The following is an 18,866-nucleotide window of genomic DNA, read 5'->3' as shown; positions in this document are numbered from 1 at the left end:
CTTTCTCACATCCTCATATATTTTTAAATAAACACATTGTGATTTTTAATTATGAATTTACGTCTGTCACAAATAACTTTAGTTTCTAAGACATTACCTGAATTGGTAATTTGTAGTAAATAAGTAACTACCTTTTTATTTTGAAATGCTAGAAAATGACTCATTATAATCTACATCAATTAACTTTTTAATATTTAAGTGTTCCCCCACTGGAATGTGACATCTTTGAAGAGAGAGACCACTCAGATTTAAATGGCTTGCCAAACTTAGTACTATACTTCATAAGTAGTGGCTATGATGTGCTTGCTCTACTGAACAGTTTTTACTGTTCATACACACCATCTGCTCAGCTCTCCAAGTATAATGGGCCTGACAGTTGGCCTAGAGGCTGGTAGGGTAATGGAGCATATAGTGCTGTAGCAAGGTCAACTTTGAGATTGTTTAAGCAGAATTGAGGTTATAAATACAGCTTGAAAGCTTGTGATCCCAGAACTTGGGAGATGGAGTTCAATATTATTTTCAGCTACATTGCGAGTTTGAGGTAAACTTGGGTACAAATGACCCTATCTTTAAAAATCAAAAAACAAAAAACAAAAACCATGAGAGGGTGGATGCCTCTTGACAGAAGAGTCCAAGGGCAGGGAGGGACTCCAAACACAGTGCTCTCTCACCCATCAGGTTCTGCTTCAGCTGTGGCTGTCATTAGCTATTTGTACAAAGACACATTAGCTAACTATTTCTATAAACACCTAAGTGGCTGTAGGGGTGGAAAAGGGCTGTCTTCTGGAACTTTGAACACAAGAAACTGGTATTTCTCACTCTTGTTTTTTTTCCAGTGTTGGGGACTGAATGGGGCCTTATGGATTCTAGACTCAACCTCTGCGTTACAATTTAGTCTTGTGGAACAGTTTACAGATATATCCAATCTGTATCCCATGAGTCTCATGCATCCCAGGATGCTATTAATGTGGTCCAATAAGTTTGTAGATAACAATATCACATTTTAATGTAAAAAAAAGTTGGACACTTCTGTATCAAGAGCATCATTTTATGAAGGTATCAAGTAATTTTGAAAGGGAAGATTTAAGATCCCATACAACATTTTCATGATTGCTAAAGTTTTCTCCTTTGAATGGGACTGTTAGCAATATTGTCAGTTGTTAGGGCTCTGAGTGTACAGAGTGTAATAGGCACTCCAAATAAGTCATGACCACCTCATAACACTGTAACTTGGGATACTCTTTTAGTCTTACCTCAGCAAAGAATCTCAACAGAGAGGAACGGGCAATGAAAATGAATCTGAATTTGGGCAAGAGGAATGCAAACCATCTCCAGGTTCAGAGAGTCATGACAGATGTTCTGAATGTGCAGGAAAAAGAAGGTGATAGAGGAATGCAGAGGCATAGGAGATCCCTTCCAACACGCCTTAACCTTTAGCTTGTAGAGTCAGAGGCATGGAGGGTATCTCCTGAGGGCAAGAATCATGACCTGGCATCCCAGCTTCACAAGAGAAACAAGGAAGAGTGAGGAATGAGGGCTACTGAAGATTACTTTAGCTTTTGTGGTCTTTTAATGTTAGACCAAAAGACTGGAGAAGAATCTACTCTGAAGGCTCTATTCGTCTCAACTCAGTCTGGTCCCTTATGCCTGCCTGCAACAAACAGACTGCAGGTCCACAGCCTACATCTATCTACAGATGGCTTACCAACATCTCAAGAGGAGGCTGAGGAGACCCATGCAGCCTACATCTATAGATGGCTCACCAACATCCCAAGAGGAGCCTGAGGGAGGCCCGTGCAGGATCTCTATCTAAGGAACTTGACAGAGCTCTTACAATCTGTGTCCACGGAGCACAAGAGAGAAGCCCTACCTCCCCTCCCCCGGGTGCAACCATACCTGTCTCAGCATGGATTTGAAAACCATGTATCGGAGTCGCTTGGTGAGGATCTCTCCAGCTTTGCCAAACGTGAAGCCCTGTGAAGAATGAGAATGTGTCACAGAGAAGGCTGGCTGGAGACTCAGACACAGGTCCACAGCGAATCAAGGCCTGTGAGAGTTCTGAGCAGGATGGGGCTCTCAGTCTGAGCTCCCTGCCTGTTTCTCAGGTGACCAGTTGGACATTCCATCCTTTCCAGCACTGGGCTGTGTTTACATATTTGAAGTCTACGGATCTACTTATTGTTCTTAATATGTTTTGTAGTCATGGGGGACTGTCACACCATCATAGCCAGAGTGTGAGGGGACTGTTTTCTCTCCCTATATTTCATCATACCAGCCATCAAAGCAGAAGTGACCAGCTTAAATCTCTTACCAAAATCACATGGAGCAATTGTACATTTCCACACACCTGTGACACTTTTTTAAAAAATTTTTATTTATTTATTGGTTTTTCGAGACAGGGTTTCTCTGTGTAGCTTTGTGCCTGTCCTGGAACTAGCTTTGGAGACCAGGCTGGCCTCGAACTCACAGAGATCTGCCTGGCTCTGCCTCCTGAGTGCTGGGATTAAAGGCATGCACCACCACCGCCCAGCCAGCCTGTGTTATTCTACGAAGAGCAAGTTCCACAATGAATCCTTTACTTATTTAGTGAAGAAACATCATCTTTTCTTTTGGGTTTCTATTTTAAACAATTTTTTTCTTTCTGTTAAAATATTAATGTATTAGAATGTGTTAAATAAAGAAACCTATTTAGTTTTAGCTGAGATTATTTACATGTGTGCTAACTGTTAAAATACTAATACAAGCTGGGTAGTGGTGGTGCATGCCTTTAATCCCAGCACTTGAGGCAGAGGTAAGTGGATCTCTGTGAGTTCAAGGCCAACCTGGTCTCTAGAGTGAGTTCCAGGACATTCACGGCTACAAAGAGAAACCCTGTCTTGAAAAACCAAAACCAACCAAACAAAAACCAAAACCAAACAACCCCCGCCCCAAAACAAAACAAAACCCTAATATACACTTAGAATGTGTTTAATAAAGAAACCTATTTAGTTTTAGCTTTAAAAAAATACACGTGGACTAATTATTGATGCATTAAGAAAGTGATCACTTACATTTTTACTCAATAAGTAGAAACATAATTCCTCAAATCAGTCTGAACACTTGGTCACATGAGCTCTCTTTTTTGTTGTTGTTGGTTTTTCGAGACAGGGTTTCTCTGTGTAGTTTTGCACCTTTCCCGGAACTAGCTCTGTAGTCCAGGCTGGCCTTGAACTCACAAAGATCCTCCTGGCTCTGCCTCCCCGAGTGCTGGGATTAAAGGTGTGCGTGTGCGCCACCACCGCCCGGCACACATGGCCTCTCTTAATTATCAAGAGGCAACATTACCTCCATTTACAGATAAGGAAACTGGGGTCTAGACAGCCTAAATTACTAGACACAAAATTGTGTATGTGCAAATACATATTTTCAAACCTGTGTCAAACACCAAAGTCTGTACTGTGTGCTTTCCTCATTACACTGTGAGAGTGTTTAGTTCATTTACAAACGTTTTTGAACCAAATGATCTGCAGGCCGCAAAATACCTTGTACACATTTCTTAGGATTTTTAAGATTGTCATTTTCTCTTTACTGAGGGTTTTCCCCCCTTTATAAGAGCTTGATAAGCTTTTGAAAACCTTTTTAAATCAGTGTGACCTGTTTGGAAGTTTCATTTGTTTGCCTGTTTGCTTGTTTGTTTGCCTGTTTGCTTGTTTGTTTTGGAATACAGGAAGACATTTCCCTGACTATTCAAACTGACCAGTGGATTGTCCATCCAAACTGATATTCAAGGCTTTCCCCAAAGTGCCCACTTGAGTCCCCACCTTCCATTTCCATAAGTAGACAGAACAATCTGTTCGTTATGATTACAACCCTGTTTCCATTTGGGGCATGGTTGGTTGGGAAAGAGAAGGTGAGGATAGTCAGAGGATAAAAAACAATCTGGCTATCATTGGCCATGGTAAAAGAGGAACAGTTTTATGATAAGGACAATTACATGTTTATAAATCCACCTGGTGGATGAAGTGAAAATAAGACACTTACCTGAAGAAAAAATGTAATGAAAGAAATGATCCCAAGGATCAGAAACAATAAGGAAAACAAGTTGCTTTCTTGCCGTTTGGTTTCATCGTCAGTAAATCTTGTGAAAACCTATAAAAAATATTTGAAGGGTTGTTAGTTCCATCACTAAGAAAGCATTCCACATCTGCCCCCATTCCACATGTTATGCAGTTCAGGAGTTGGGAGAGTCTTTGTACACTGGACCAGGGTTGGCTTCTGCAATGAAGTCAGCCTCCAGTGCACCTGCATTCTGCCTTTGTTGGCTGGGGGATGGGGACGGTGGTCTGTCATTCATTCACAAATACATCCAGCATTCCTTGCACTCATGTTCCTCTTGGAGAAACGGGTGTTATACTTCTTTGTAAGAAGAAATCAAACAAATACTCTGCCTTTAACTTTCTTGTAACAGACTGTATCATAAATCGTTTCTTTTTGTGTGTCTGTCAGGTGTGAGTGCGTGTGTATGGAGGACAGAGGTCAAGCTTGTGTATGGTTGCTTAGGATTTCCACTCTGTGTTTTAGATTTACTATTTATTTTATTTTTCTGTGTAGGAGTTTTGTATGTATGTGCACCATGTGTGTGCCTGGTTCCCATGGTTCAGATCCCTCTTGAACCAGAGTTACAGATCATTGTAAACTACCAGGTGAGCATTGGGAACTGTGGGTCTTTTGGAAGAGGGGTAATTGCTCCTAAGCACTGAGCCAATCTCCAGACCCTCTACTTTGTTTTGTAAGATGGTGTTTCTCACTGGACCAGGGTCAGTTAGGCTAGAATGGTGGGCCTGTTTGTCCTGGGGATCCCCTTATCTCCATATTTCCAGCACTGAAATTACAAGTTACAAACCCTCTGGCTTTTGCACTGGTGTTGGGGAGCAAACACAGGTCTGCATGCTTACCAAGCAAGCATTTTATTGAGCCCTCTTTATAGCCCCAACTCAACTACATGGACATCTCAAAGTGTCTGGAGAGAGTATATTTACGTGTTCTTTCTGCTGAAAGGAGGTGTCATCCAGTCAACCTTTCAGCAAGAAAGGTACCTTTCCTAGCATATCTTGTAGGAGTTACAGCCAGAAAGCCAGGTGGCCATGACAGCCAACTGGTTGAGTCCTCTCACATAGAGATCTTTCCAGAGATGATTACAAATGCTAAAAAGATGTTTGGAGCTGAAAGAACTTAACAGCACAATCACTCAACATGGAACGAAAACACGCCTTTCCATCTCTGGGCCAAATCAGTTTTTCAAGAGCAACATATTCCTAAACCAACCCAGAAAACTTTCTGCTTCATAAAAAAGGAAAAAATAATTTCCAGAAGACATTAACTCAATTTTTCTTGATTAGTCATTTCAACATTGCACTATATTCTAGTAATGACTGAATACACACTCACCTGTACTGGTCCTTTCATCTGGGGGCATCTGTTATATTACTGTCACCATTTTATAGAGAGAAAGTGAGGCAGAGAGATATATTAACCTACTCAAGAGAGCCAGGAGAGATGAGCCAGGAACAGAACCCCAAGCCTTCTGACCCAGAGCCCACTATGTGCAGTGAGGCAGATGGCTGCCTGCCTATCTTAGAGTTAACGTAGTCATCAGTCACCAGATGGATCTCCACAGAAAGAATGAGGAAAACCTAAGTGTCATTGTTGATTTTTCTTGTCAAAAACAGGCAAAGCCATTTCCAACTTACCTTTATTTGCAACAGAAACCACATGGCCAACAAAGCATAAAATATTTGCTCTTCTTATGCTTTACAGAGTGTGTTTGCTGGCCTGTGTCCTACATCATATTTCATAGAATCATATGTTTTTCCTTCTTTGTAGTATTTTCATAGCATACAAAAATACCTTACACAAATTGGACACTGAGCAAACATTTCTTGAATGACATATTAAACACGAGTATCAATTGAACAAGGCATAGGAAGACTAGAAGAGTTATGTATTTTTGGTTGTACAATGAATAGTGTTTATTTTATGCTTCTTATGGTGATGTTTCTTTCTGAAAAAGATTTTTAGCGGTAAGGCAAATGTGTCTTCAGTATGATATCTGATGGTTTGCATCTGTCACTAAACCAAGAACATGAATGACCACATCAACTGTAAGTGTTTGCTGTGGAATGTTCTGTATTCTGTGAATATATTGCTCTGATTGGTTGATAAATAAAATGCTGATTGGTCAGTAGCCAGGCAGGAAGTATAGGCGGGACAAGGAGAGAAGAGAATTCTGGGAAGTGGAAGGCCGAGTCAGGAGACGCTGCTAGCCTCTGCTGCCATGAGAAGCAAGATGTAATGATACCAGTAAACCATGAGCCACGTGGCAAGGTATAGAGTTAATTTAAGATAGAAGAACTAGATAGCAAGAAGCCTGCCATGGCCATACAGTTTATAAGTAACATAAGCCTCTGTGTGTTTACTTGGTCCGAGCAGCTGCAGGACTGGTGGGTGAAAGAGATTTGTCCTGACCATGGGCCAGGCAGGACCAGGAAAACACCAGCTACAAGTGTTCTTTAAACGCTGCTTTTAAATGAGGGAGACTCAGCATGTTTGCTTCCACAGTCGGGGAGCTTGTTACATTCTGCATATGAAGTCTCCCCACAAAAGGCTCACTTGGTAAATTTCATCCCTCAGCTGGAGGATCTAGTCATGGGTGGGTGACTGGACAAAGAGTGCCAGGCCTCATGAGTGGATGGAGGCACTACATGTCCACTACAGAGAGGTGGGCCCTCGTTAGAGAAAGTAGATCACATCATAGCGAGGGAAGGAAGACAGGCCTTGTCCCTTGTTCAATCCTATCTTTCTTTTGTTTCCTGAATGCCATGAGGGGCAGCTTCTGCCACACACTCCTACCACCACAATGCCTGCCTCAGGCTCGCAACAATGGATCCAGCTGACTTCAGACTGATACCTAGGAAACTGTGAACAAAATAAATCTTCCCCTCTCTTGTATTTCTTCTCTGAGAATCCAGCATGGTCACATGCCTGAACCCCTAGGAGGCTGAAACAGAAAGAGCTGAAGTTCAAATTCTGCCTGGGCTACACTGCAAGTTCAAGACCAAGCTGGATAACTTAGAAAGACCTTGCCTCCAAATAAAAATAATGAATGGCAAGGGGTGTGCTCAGTGGTGAAGTACTTGTCTAGACTATGTGAGAACACAGGTTCAACATCCCGTAGCATATAAAAAAAGAGAAAATCCCTCAACTGTTTGTTACAGTGATGAAAAGCTCACTAACAGAGAGCTGCTTCCTTCCGTTTTAGTCTTTGGAAGTAAGTGTAGTGTGTGGGCCTGCTTATGTGCTGGCCAGTGTGTGTGTGTGTTACACAACAGGTCATTGTCAACACAGTTCAACAAACAAAGAGTCCTCAGTTACATTGACTATGTCAGTGAGTGAGTACCCAGGGCCCAAGAATATAAAAACCACTGGGAATCCTAAATAGAAATTAGTACAAAAGATGTTTACAAAATTGTTTTTCTTATAAACCAAACTTCAATTATACTTTCATCCAAGTTTGTTTCATGTGAAGGAAAATGTTTTTATGATGTGTGTGTGTGTGTGTGTGTGTGTGTGTGTGTGAGAGAGAGAGAGAGAGAGAGAGAGAGAGAGAGAGAGAGAGAGGGAGAGAGAGAGAAAGAGAGAGAAATATTAAAAATAGTTCATTCATTTTTCTAATCAAGATTAATAAGTAATGTAAAAATAAATATAATCACTTACCCCTATAACCTTTGAAAATATTATGGAAAATGCTGGCTGCAAGCCTCCATTTATTATGGCACAAAATGTACCAACCACAAAATAAGGCCATTCAGTTGAATTCAACTTTAGGATACGCCAAAAGGAAACTGGGGGTACATCTTCATCCTAGAAAACATATGCATTACAACAAGATAGTTTTTCTTTTTCTGGTTTTGTTAAAAAGGATTCTCATTGATTTTGCTCTGTAGAGGTCTTCTGTTGATGAGGCAGGGTCTTGTATATTTCAGGCTGGCTTCAAATTAACTGTCTTGAACATCTAATCTTTCTGCCTTCACCATCTAAGGGTTGGGCTTACAGGAGAGGTACAAGTTTTTGGGTTTTGGCTTGTTTGTTTGTTTTTGGTTTTTCCAGGGTTTCTTTGTGTAGTTTTGAGGTCTGTCCTGGATCTTGTTCTGTAGAGCAGGTTGGCCTCAAGCTCACAGAGATTCGCCTGGCTCTGCCTCCCAAGTGCTGGGATTAAAGGCATGCACCACCAACACCTGGCCACAAGTCTTTAAAATAAATATTTACCCTGTTTTTATTCATTATCAGCTAATGTATATTTGCCTTCAAATATAATGATAACACATTCTAGTACCCCTTTACCTTTTAGGAAATTAATGATGCTTCCACAAATATTTAATTCTTGGCATTCAACAGATGACAAGAATATTGACCAAGAAGGATGATCATAATATAAATAGTAATATTTAAACACCAACTACAGTCTCTTCAGATTCTCAGTTCTAATTCTAAGCATCTTTGTGTTAACTTTTATTCTTAACTTAAACTGACAACAACACATCGCCATTTCAGTTTCTGGAACACTATGGAGAAGAGAACAAAAGAATTACAGAAAATCGATGTAGTTCCCACTCCTTCAGTTGAAGCACACTCAACTAGGAGGGCCCCAGGGGAGGATTTAGGACATAATGTTACATCTTTGTCCATACCGGGGTCTCTTTGGTACTAAGCTTCCTGTCTTGGTCATGTGGTCCATGGATACTTTTACGAGTTGATCTTCTTCTTATTAGACTGGATCCCGAATCTTTTGAAGCCATGTCTAAATTATCAATTTCATTTTTAGATTCACAAATTTCATTTCCTAGTTCAATTTCATTTCCTGCTGTCTAAAATAAATAAGAAATATGAATAGTTTAAGCTGAAATAATGGAAATTAATCATTGAAAATAAATATCAAGAAAAACATTGAGTTACTTAAATCAAAGGAAGGGATGAAGTTAAACTACTATTCCTTCTTGTGTGATATATTGGGAGAAAAAACTTAATATTAAGGATTCTTTGTGAATATGCTGAAATAAAATGACAAGCCTTTTGTGTATTTTTTCTAGTTATCTCTTTCCTGGGAATATATGGCTCAATCAACTTTGCTTTTGAACTAGTGTGTGACTAGCAACTCAAAAGAGACAAAAGAGAAATATTTTAGATTTTTTTAATGAAATGTTATTTTTTTAGTTTATTATTTTTTGTACTAGCCTTCAAAATGTGGTGTACATTTTTACCACTTAGTGTTCACTGTCACACATGGCTAGTAACTATTATGGTGAATAGGTCAACTTAAATTCTTTTTCACTTTTCCTTAACTATGCTTCTTTGGTTCTCTTTTCCAAAAAAAAGAAAGAAAGAAAGTCAATCTAAAGTATTAGTCCTGGATACTATTATATAAAAGTAGTAAAGCAGCAGTGATTTGTCTGGAAAGAAGCTGAAACATAATTATAATTCCTTTCCATCAGCTTCTCAAGGCCATGCTTGGGCCTCAAGGTAGGTGGGAGAGGATTCTACAGAAACAATATAGTTTGTGGAGACCTAAGTATAACCAGGCCCTAAAGAGAAGGTTCCCTTTAAAGCATAGAGAAGACCTTTGTTATGAATGAAAATGAGAGAGATGGGGAGAGGGAAGGAGAGGGATGTGGGAAGGGAGGGGAGAGAGAAAGACAGAGTGAGACAGAGACAGAGAGACAAAGCAGAGAGACAGAGACAGAGAGCAATTGAGCCTTAGACCAACCCAAAGCACAAAGGAAAGGATGAGTTTTCAAAACCTTTTAGAAGTGGCAAGAAGTTTTATAACACATGATTTAGTTCAGCATAATATACGTGATAAGGAGCATGGAGGAACCATGTACCATAAATTGAGAATCATCAAGTTATAGTACAGTGTTTCTTTTTTTATTTGTTTACAATTTTTAATGTAAAGCCATTTATCAAAAGAGACAAACCACAAGATGAAAATGAAGGCAATGGAAAAATTCAACTTCTCATAACCAAAACAATTATCACATCCTTAAAAATATTTTTTAAAAGTGTTGTACATGATAATGTTGCAAATTTGCATTGCATTAACCAAGATTGTGTCAATTTATAATTCTGAATAAATCTTTTTTAAATTGTGAGACTTAAAAATAATATTTTTCGGTGTAAATACATTGTATCCCCCACATATGTTTATTCTTGTATTTGGGGGTTCAGAAACGAAACTGGAGTACCATTTACAGACTTAAATCACCATTGAAGTCTTTGCTGCCATAATTATCTTAGTTTTTATATGTCAAAGAGTCATTGATTTGTTCAGGAGTTGGAAAGTATCTGCAAAGAGACTTGAGTTTATTTTGATTCTTTGGAAAGAATGTCTTAAGAACCTAGAAGTAGAGTGCTTCTTAACTCTGTCCTAGAGACAGCAAGGGAGCAGTGTGGCCTGAGTCAAGCTATAGAATCAGACCTAAAGGTGCAGGTCCATGTTCTAACAAATCCCTAAGTACTCTTCTCCTACATTCCAAAATTATACAATCAAGTAGAATTTATTTATAGATTGAATATAGTGACATCAGCTTATCATCAAGATAAATTAGGATATTTCTAGAGTTCCACTGTACCTGTGTCATGACAAGTTTGAAATAAATGCCCTTCTCTTTCATGAGCTCATCATGATTTCCTTGCTCCACAATGACACCATTGTCAAAACCAGCAATGACGTCAGCGTTGCGAACTGTAGATAAGCGGTGAGCTATGACAATGGTGGTCCGGCCTTCTCTAGCCTGGAGAGAGAGAAACCTGGCTTTAGATACATGAATAATTAGAACAAAAAACACTGCCTTTAATCCCAGCACTCAGGAGGCAGAGGCAGGCTCTCTGAGTTTGAGGCCAGCCTGGTCTACAGAGTGAGTTCCAGGATAGCCAGGGATACACAGAGAAACCCTGTCTCGAAAAAGCAAACTCCAGCCATAGTCACTGATGTTTCATGGACCAGTAGGTCTCCAATTCCATCACTCAGTGCACCCTCTCTTGGAGAAAGGGGATTTTCAATTTCACAGTTTTCAAGTGTAGCTTTGTGCCTTTCCTAGAACTTGCTTTGGAGATCAGGCTGGCCTCAAACTCACAAAGATCTGACTGCCTCTGCCTCCCAAGTGCTGGGATTAAAGGAAAGAAGGAAGAGAGGAAGGGAGGGAGGGAGGGAGAAAGGAAGGAAGGAATAAATAAACAAATAAATAAATAAATGAAGTAGAACTGGAGAGATGGCTCAGTAGTTAAGAGTGCTTCCTACTCTTGCAGAGGACTGGAGTTCAGTTCCCAGCACCCATATTTGGTGGCTCATAACTGCCATTGACTCTAGCTTCAGGAGATCTAACATCTTCTTCTCATGTTTGTACACACATGAAAACACACACATATAAATAAGAAAATAAATGTTTTTGAAGATATAGAAGATACAGAAGTTGAACAACAACAACAAGATTTTGTAAGCCTAGTGTTTTTCCTTAGTAAGAGGTAATAGAAGCTATCAAATGTTTCTTTCCTAAGACCAAGATTAATTACAAAATATTCAGACCTTGTAAGTATAGCTCACAGACCTTATCCAGAGCGGCCTGAACCACGGCTTCACTTTCTGTGTCCAAGGCTGAAGTCGCCTCATCCAGCAAAAGGATCTTGGGATTGCGGACCAGGGCACGAGCAATGGCGATTCTCTGTTTCTGTCCCCCACTCAGCTGTGCCCCTCTCTCACCAACCAGGGTGTCAAATTTCTACAATTAAAAAAACAACAACAGGAATACATAGTAAAGCAACAAACCACTTCAGTCACATTTCAAATTGGGATGTGATCATCACTGGAGCCTTGCCAGCAATACAGTACAGTTCTTCACTAGTAGATAGGGTGAGTGATGTAAAAGCCACAGTAAACCAAATGTCTGCTCTAAGGAAGTTCCTCTGATTAACAGGACTTTTCACCTGATGGCATCAGGCCAGAGCTCTGCTCTCTGAGCCTTGGGGTGACAGCGGACAGGCACAACTCACATGGGGCAGTTTCATGATGAAGTCATAGGCATTGGCTTCCTTGACAGCTTCCTCAATCTCATCCATGGTGACGTTTTCTCGGCCATAGCGAATGTTTTCAGCGATGGTGGTGGCAAACAACACAGGTTCCTGACTCACCACGCCAATGATTTCCCGCAGATACCTCACATTGATGGTCCTGATGTCCTGTCCGTCGATGCTGACCTGAAATAGAATGTGTGGTTTTCACTGTAGAATCACAGAGTCAGAACGATGGGCAGTGGTAACTGCTGCTGGTGCATGCCCACTCACCACGCCCTCTATGGGGTCGTACAGCCTCTGCAGCAGCTGGACAGTGGTGCTTTTCCCACAGCCACTGTTGCCAACCAGGGCCACCGTCTGTCCGCTCTGCACCTTCAGGTTGAGGCCCTTCAAGATCTGCAAAAAAGATGAGATGCTAATGTTAGGGCAATTCCCAGACAGAGATGCACACAGATTCTGTATGCTGGCATTTCAATTCTATAGCATACTGATTTTACAAACAAGCTTTTCTCTACAACCTTTTAGAAACTTTTTATCTTATAGAAAATTGTCACTGTACCTGAACTTCTTTTCGAGATGGGTAACTGAAATGAATGTTTTTGAATTCCAAATTTCCTTTAATGTTGTCTGGTTTGTGCCCGCTCGTTGAGAAGCTGTCAATACTGGGCTTCTACACAGAAGAAAATTATAGGTCATCACTAAGTGAAAGTCATGGCTTTATGCAGAACTTTTTGATTAGCTAAAGTGGTAATGAAACTATCTCTAATGGAAAATTCTTTATTAGGTGGGTAAACAAGCAGGTCAGACTCACATTATCAATTATCTTGAAGATTTCATAGGCTGCTCCTCTTGCATTGGCAAAGGCTTCAATATTTGGAGATGCCTGTCCAACACTGAATGCCCCAATTAAAACTGAGAAGAAGACCTGGACAGTGTGAAGAAAAACCTCTGTGTTACCTTGTTTGTCACGATTCTCTCCTATTTCCTCTTTCATCCCAAACAACTAATTATATTTTTAAATGTCAAGGTCACCTACTAATTCCAGGTGTTAAAAAAACCTTAAAATTTCATAATTGTAAATTTCAAATATATCACCACAAAAACATAAAGTGGAGTGACTGAGATTATTTAGCTTCATGTAATTACTCCACATTGTATACATATGTCAAAACATCATACTATATCCCTCAAAGATCATGTATGTTTTCAACTAAAAAAAATGAAAATTTACAAGATGAAAACATCTTTAAACTTTTGGCAATTCCATCTAGCCTACAACACAGAATTAATCTTACCTTTCCAGCAAGGCAATGACATACAAGCTCTATCTGAGTACTGTAATAGAACATACTTCTTATTTCTTCAATGACTAGTCACTTTTATTTGGCTCGTAGGAGCTGTGAAATGGAAACTAACACTGAAGCGCAAGTGAGAAGGACTAAGATCCAAATCCTGGATTAGGATTAACCAGCTGTACATCTGCAAGACTCTCTCTCGGAATATGTAGTCTTCAGTTTCATGTGCAAAGACATGTGATTCTATTTGTTTTCTCTACAAGTTGTATCAGATGACATTGGCTATGAAAATATTTTGTAAGTTATAAAACACACAACCAAGGAATGATTCTTTATGGAGTCAAATCTCCCTCACCATCACGGTTCCCCAAGTTTCAGAGTTATTTTGATCAAAAACTTTGTCAGTAAGGACTTGGCACTATTTACTTCTGTTGGAAGTTGATGAGAACTAATATTATCCATTTTCTTTCAAATCATTCAGTAATCATGTAGCTCAATAATTTGCATGGAAGGGGCTTTGCTAAGTGAGTCTGTATTCATTACTCTTCATAGCACTAACAAACAGGACACATGATTCCTGTCACACATTTGGCACAATAGTGTTGATGATTGCTCAGACCTTAAAGCTAGTATGTAGTACAGTTGGATGTTGAACCTATTGGGTCTGATATTAAATCTTGCAGTCTCCATTCTGAATGCTTCTAGATTGTGAAACAGCGTTAGACTCCAGGAATATGAAATTGAGAGTACTTTATTCCTAGGGTTAGGACTATAGCTCAGTGGTACAAACATACATTAGGCAATCTCCAATACCAGGTTGAGCTGAATCCCCAGGGGAATCCTTGCCCTGGAGGAGATGGCAATGGGGGGTGGCCGGGGAGGGGTGGAGGAGAGGGAGGACAGGGGAATCTGTGGCTGATATGTAAAATTAAATTAAATCATAAAATTAAAAATACAATAAAAATAAAATAAAATCAGCTTTTCCATATCAAAATTACGCAGCTCATATTTCATTACAATTTGGGCTTATCCTAACAAAAACAAAACAAAACAATAAATTCTCTTTGTAAAATCTGTCCCTATCTAAATAGCTTGACATATACTAGATAAAGCACAGTTTAAACAACAATAACAACAACAACAAAAAAAGGATTAATTATGAAATTCATGTTAAAAATCTGAATCCTGAAAAAGGGAACTATTTTAAGAACTCAAAGAATTTTGATTTGTCATTAATTCTGTCTGTCTCCTTATGGTTAGTCTAAGGAAAAGAAACAGATTGACTCTTCTAACAAGATATATATTTAGCTTGGTTACAAATAATTTCAATGCCTTAAAATAAAACAATGTCAAGAGTAAAGCCTTTTGTACTTATGTAAGTTCTAAAATGTAGAAAATATTTATGATGGTTAATAATGATTGTCAACTTGACAGGACCTAGAATCACCTAGAAGGTGCCAATCCATTTGAAAGGAGAAAGCCTAAACAGAGAATGCCACTGAGTGTTTCCCGCTCAAAACCAACCTCCTAGGGAAGTGTTTCTCTATGACCAGCCTGAAAGGTATACAGAGGTCAGTGTAGTGCAACTGTGGCCCAAGGATGCCAACTACACTTTGAACTGGCAATAGAACTTGATAGCATCATCCACATGGTACTGGCTTTACAAGCATGAGAGATGCAAAAGTGGTTGAGGGGGTGTGGAGGCTTGTAACAAGATTTCAGAAAGTCACTGAGAGAAAGTATTGTGTAGCAAAATTGGATTCCTTGCCAGGGGGCCCTGAAAGACCATATGTGAAACTTTAAGTGAAACCTATCTTGAAATGGAGACTCTAAGATGTTGAAGATGCTAGGACTGTTAGATAGAGATGGCCCAAGAGGTAGGATATGTGTACTATTGAGAACCAAGCTGGGAGGATGGGACTACCCAAGTCTTTTGAGTCAAGATGATTGCATCAGAAGTTCCAGATGCCTCACATAGCAATGTGGGTTTTGGAAGTTTCTCTATGGTTTCAGTCATGTGATCTTACCTTACTGTCTCCATATTTCCCTTTTGGAATATGAATGTTTATTATGGGGGCTCAGTTAAAAGACTGCCTGAGTCTCAGAAGAGACTATATTTATACTTTTGGACAGATGCTGTTGGATTAAAAACGATCATTGAGATGTTTAGACTGAAGGCTTTTTATATTATGGGACAGCCATGAGCCTATAAAGATAAAAGAGGAAATGTTATGGCTTAAAAATTATACGTTTAGTTATCAAGTTGGCAAGGAGTAGAATTGTGATGGTTAATCTTGTCAACTTGATGGGATTTAGAATTTCAATAGAGTTTGAGTGTAAAGTCAACTGTATATTTTTCTACTTGTGAACAGTGAACTAGAAAATAAAAGTGGGTGGTGGCGCACACCTTTAATGCCAGCACTTGGAAGGCAGAAACAGGCAGATCTCCATGAGTTCAAGGCCAGCCTGTTCTACAGAGCAAGTTCCAGGACAAGCACCAAAACTACACTGAGAAACCCTGTCTTGAACCCCTTCCCCCCAAAAAAAAGAAAGAAAGAAAAAAATAAAAGAAAAGTGAAAAATTTAATAGAAAGTTTGATACAAAGAAAAAAATCTCATAAAATGAAAATCGATGCTTCAGAAGTTGATAATGTTAATATTTAAGCTACACCAGGAGTTGTAATTCAAAACCCTACATTGCTATATAAGGGATCTGGAACTCCAGATGGAAATGATAGTAATGTTAATATTTGGGCATAGTAGAAATTGTACAGTATATCTACAAAGAAAACTGATGCATTTAATTTCCTCTCAACTCTTTAACCTAATAATGCATGTCTCTAGTATTTAATAATATTCAAAGTATATTTTTCAACAGCACTCAATTCCATTAGAACTTTTGATGAGCTGTTTCTTTTTTGGTTCATGTATAACTTACAGTGAGCACTTGTCCAATAGAATATTCTTTCGAGATGACCAAGGAAGTCCCGTACCAGAATGCCAGAGCATATGATGCATAGATAAGAAGGAAAGCCGCACCCATGGAAATATTGGATGTGATCGCTTTCTTTATCCCGAGTCTTTTAGCTTCTTCTAAGTTGTTATTGTACCTGGGAGAAAGAAGGAAATAATTATGTAGACTTGCAAACCTTATGGAAATGTGTTAGTGCAACATGACTGTTGGTGATCAGTTAGAATGTACCCAACCCTGTAGGATACATGTATTTCCCCACGTATTGACACTATCTTATGCTATTCCTATTTTATCCTCTTCTTGTAGAAAGTGATATTGAGGTGTGGAGAGAGTATTTTTCTTGTGGGAGTCTTCTAAAAGTTCTCTCTTTCCTCTTTTTTTTTTTTCCCTCGAGACAGGGTTTCTCTGTGTAACCCTGGGTGTCCTGGAACTCACTCTGTAGAAGAGGCTGGCCTCAAACTCATGGAGATTTGCCTGCCTCCTGAGTGCTGAGGTTAAAAGGGTTTCACTACTACTGCCCACCTGGCCTAAAAGTTCTGTTTATGTAAGAGTGAAATCACTGAAGCAATATTTAGCTAGCTTCTAGAAGAGAAGACACAACAAAACAATTATTTTTCATTCAATGAATTTAAATTAATTAATTAATAAAAGAGATTTAATGTTAGGAAATCCTAAACACAAGAAGGTCGTTTAAGTCTCTAAAATCTAGGGAAGCTTTCTGACAGCTTTCTTCCTATCTAGCCTCCTTCTGGGATTATTGGAATGACCCATCATAGGGTAACACATGTCAGGGCATATTTAAAGCTATGAAATGCTATGCGATATTTTTACATTTAAACAAGCTATAGAAACTATCTTTCCCCCATAGCTGCTTTAAAACTAGTGACTTACTAAAAATACTTGGCCTTTTTACTAGCATCCTCGACTTTTCTACTTTGCACACATTGCTCATGCATCCTTTCTAGTATTTGCCAGGCCATGGGTGATGCGGTTGGGGAAGGGGTGCAGCACGGCAGAATGCAACATGCAGCAAAGACAGAAAAGAGGCCTGTCAACAGCCTTGTAACCGACCGGATTAGCGGCACAAGTCAGAGACAGCGCTTCTCAACCTTCCTAATGCTGCAACCCTTTAATACAGTTCCTCATGCTGTGGTGACCTCAACCATAAAATTATTTGCATTGCTACTGTTATGAATCATAATTCAACATCTGATATGTAACTCCCAGAGGGGTGGCGACCTACAGGTGGAGAACCACTGCCTTAAGACCACTTTGAGCAATACAAGGAAAAGGGAACGAAAGCAAGAAGGAAGCAACAACACCACACGGAGTTGGTTTCTACTGACAGATGCTTTTCCCTCCAGGTCTAAGAACTTAATGCTTCTTCTCACACCACAGTTCAAGTACTTTCAACCCTCACAGAGTGGACAATTAAAGGAGTGTCCAGAGCTTTACTTTCATTTGAGAGCTAGACAGCTGACCATTCTGCTCAAGAAATAAAGAATGATGGTCAGATAATAAAAGCTAATGGGAAGCAGAGTTAGAGAAAAGGATAGACCTTTACAAATACAGATAAAAAAAAAAAAAAAAAGAAACTATTAGGGACTAGGTAAGGTCATTTTTGAATCTTACTCTTTGTATCTTTTTGTTGGTTTTTGAGAAAGGGTCTAACTCTTACTCACAGGCTACCTGGAACTTGATGTTCTCCTGCCTTGCCTCCCAAATGCTAGGATTACAGGGTGTGTGTCACCATACCCAACACTTTACATTCTTTATTTGAACTCCTGATGAACCATAAGAGTCTTCATTGTCTTGTAGAAAGTACCTTACAATTTTTAAACTAAAAAAACAAAACAAAACAGATTCCTGCATAGAATTCCTATTTGTGGGGTCTTTGCTCCATTAAGTACATAATTATATGACTACTATATACTATCAATTTTCTTTGAAAAATTCATTTAATTAGTAAGCACATCAACAGTTCAAACCCTGGTTCTTGTCCTGTTGACTATATTTTTTAGCTAGTTACTTCACCAAGACTATGATAACACAACACAATGATTACATAAAAACCATATCTACTAAAGACTAATTTAGAGAGAATTTTATAGTGAAGAAATATATATATATATATATATATCCTCAAGTTAGCAGTTATAATCTTTGAGCAAAAAATTATTTTTAAGAAACATGTTTCAGTTGTGTGTGTGTATGTGCGTGTGTGTGCACGCATGCACATTTTAAGTTAGAAGATGACCTATGATATATTTAATAATTCACTTGGAATATTTTACATGACAACATTAAGAAACTTAAAGACTTATTACCCACGCTCTGTCATCTCCTTACTCCTGTTCTTGCTTACCGAGGCTAAGGTTGAAACCATTTCACTGATAGGATGGTGTCCTACGCAGCCAGAGGAAACATTGGCAAAGGAAAAATCAACAAGCAAAAAAAAATCCATTTAGATACCAGATAGGTGTAAATACCATAAA

General features: G+C 39.1%; 1 protein-coding gene across 2 annotated transcripts in view; it reads right to left on the bottom strand.

The window, feature by feature from the left end:
* Abcb1 (ATP binding cassette subfamily B member 1) overlaps positions 1 to 18,866 on the bottom strand; it is a 154,981-nt gene that overhangs the window by 21,511 nt on the left and 114,604 nt on the right. For both annotated transcript variants that reach the window (XM_036180513.1, XM_036180514.1), the window contains exons 9-19: positions 16,336 to 16,507; positions 12,914 to 13,027; positions 12,662 to 12,772; positions 12,373 to 12,498; positions 12,082 to 12,285; positions 11,640 to 11,810; positions 10,665 to 10,826; positions 8,727 to 8,903; positions 7,753 to 7,899; positions 4,021 to 4,128; positions 1,897 to 1,974 (exon numbers count right to left, since the gene is read on the bottom strand). In XM_036180513.1, coding sequence (XP_036036406.1) covers positions 1,897 to 1,974; positions 4,021 to 4,128; positions 7,753 to 7,899; positions 8,727 to 8,903; positions 10,665 to 10,826; positions 11,640 to 11,810; positions 12,082 to 12,285; positions 12,373 to 12,498; positions 12,662 to 12,772; positions 12,914 to 13,027; positions 16,336 to 16,507 — 1,570 coding nt within the window. The remainder of the gene's footprint in view (positions 1 to 1,896; positions 1,975 to 4,020; positions 4,129 to 7,752; positions 7,900 to 8,726; positions 8,904 to 10,664; positions 10,827 to 11,639; positions 11,811 to 12,081; positions 12,286 to 12,372; positions 12,499 to 12,661; positions 12,773 to 12,913; positions 13,028 to 16,335; positions 16,508 to 18,866) is intronic.

The sequence above is a fragment of the Onychomys torridus genome, chromosome 3 (assembly GCF_903995425.1).
Source record: "Onychomys torridus chromosome 3, mOncTor1.1, whole genome shotgun sequence".
NCBI classification, from domain to species: Eukaryota; Metazoa; Chordata; class Mammalia; order Rodentia; family Cricetidae; genus Onychomys; species Onychomys torridus.
This window is presented reverse-complemented; position numbering and strand designations above follow the sequence as displayed.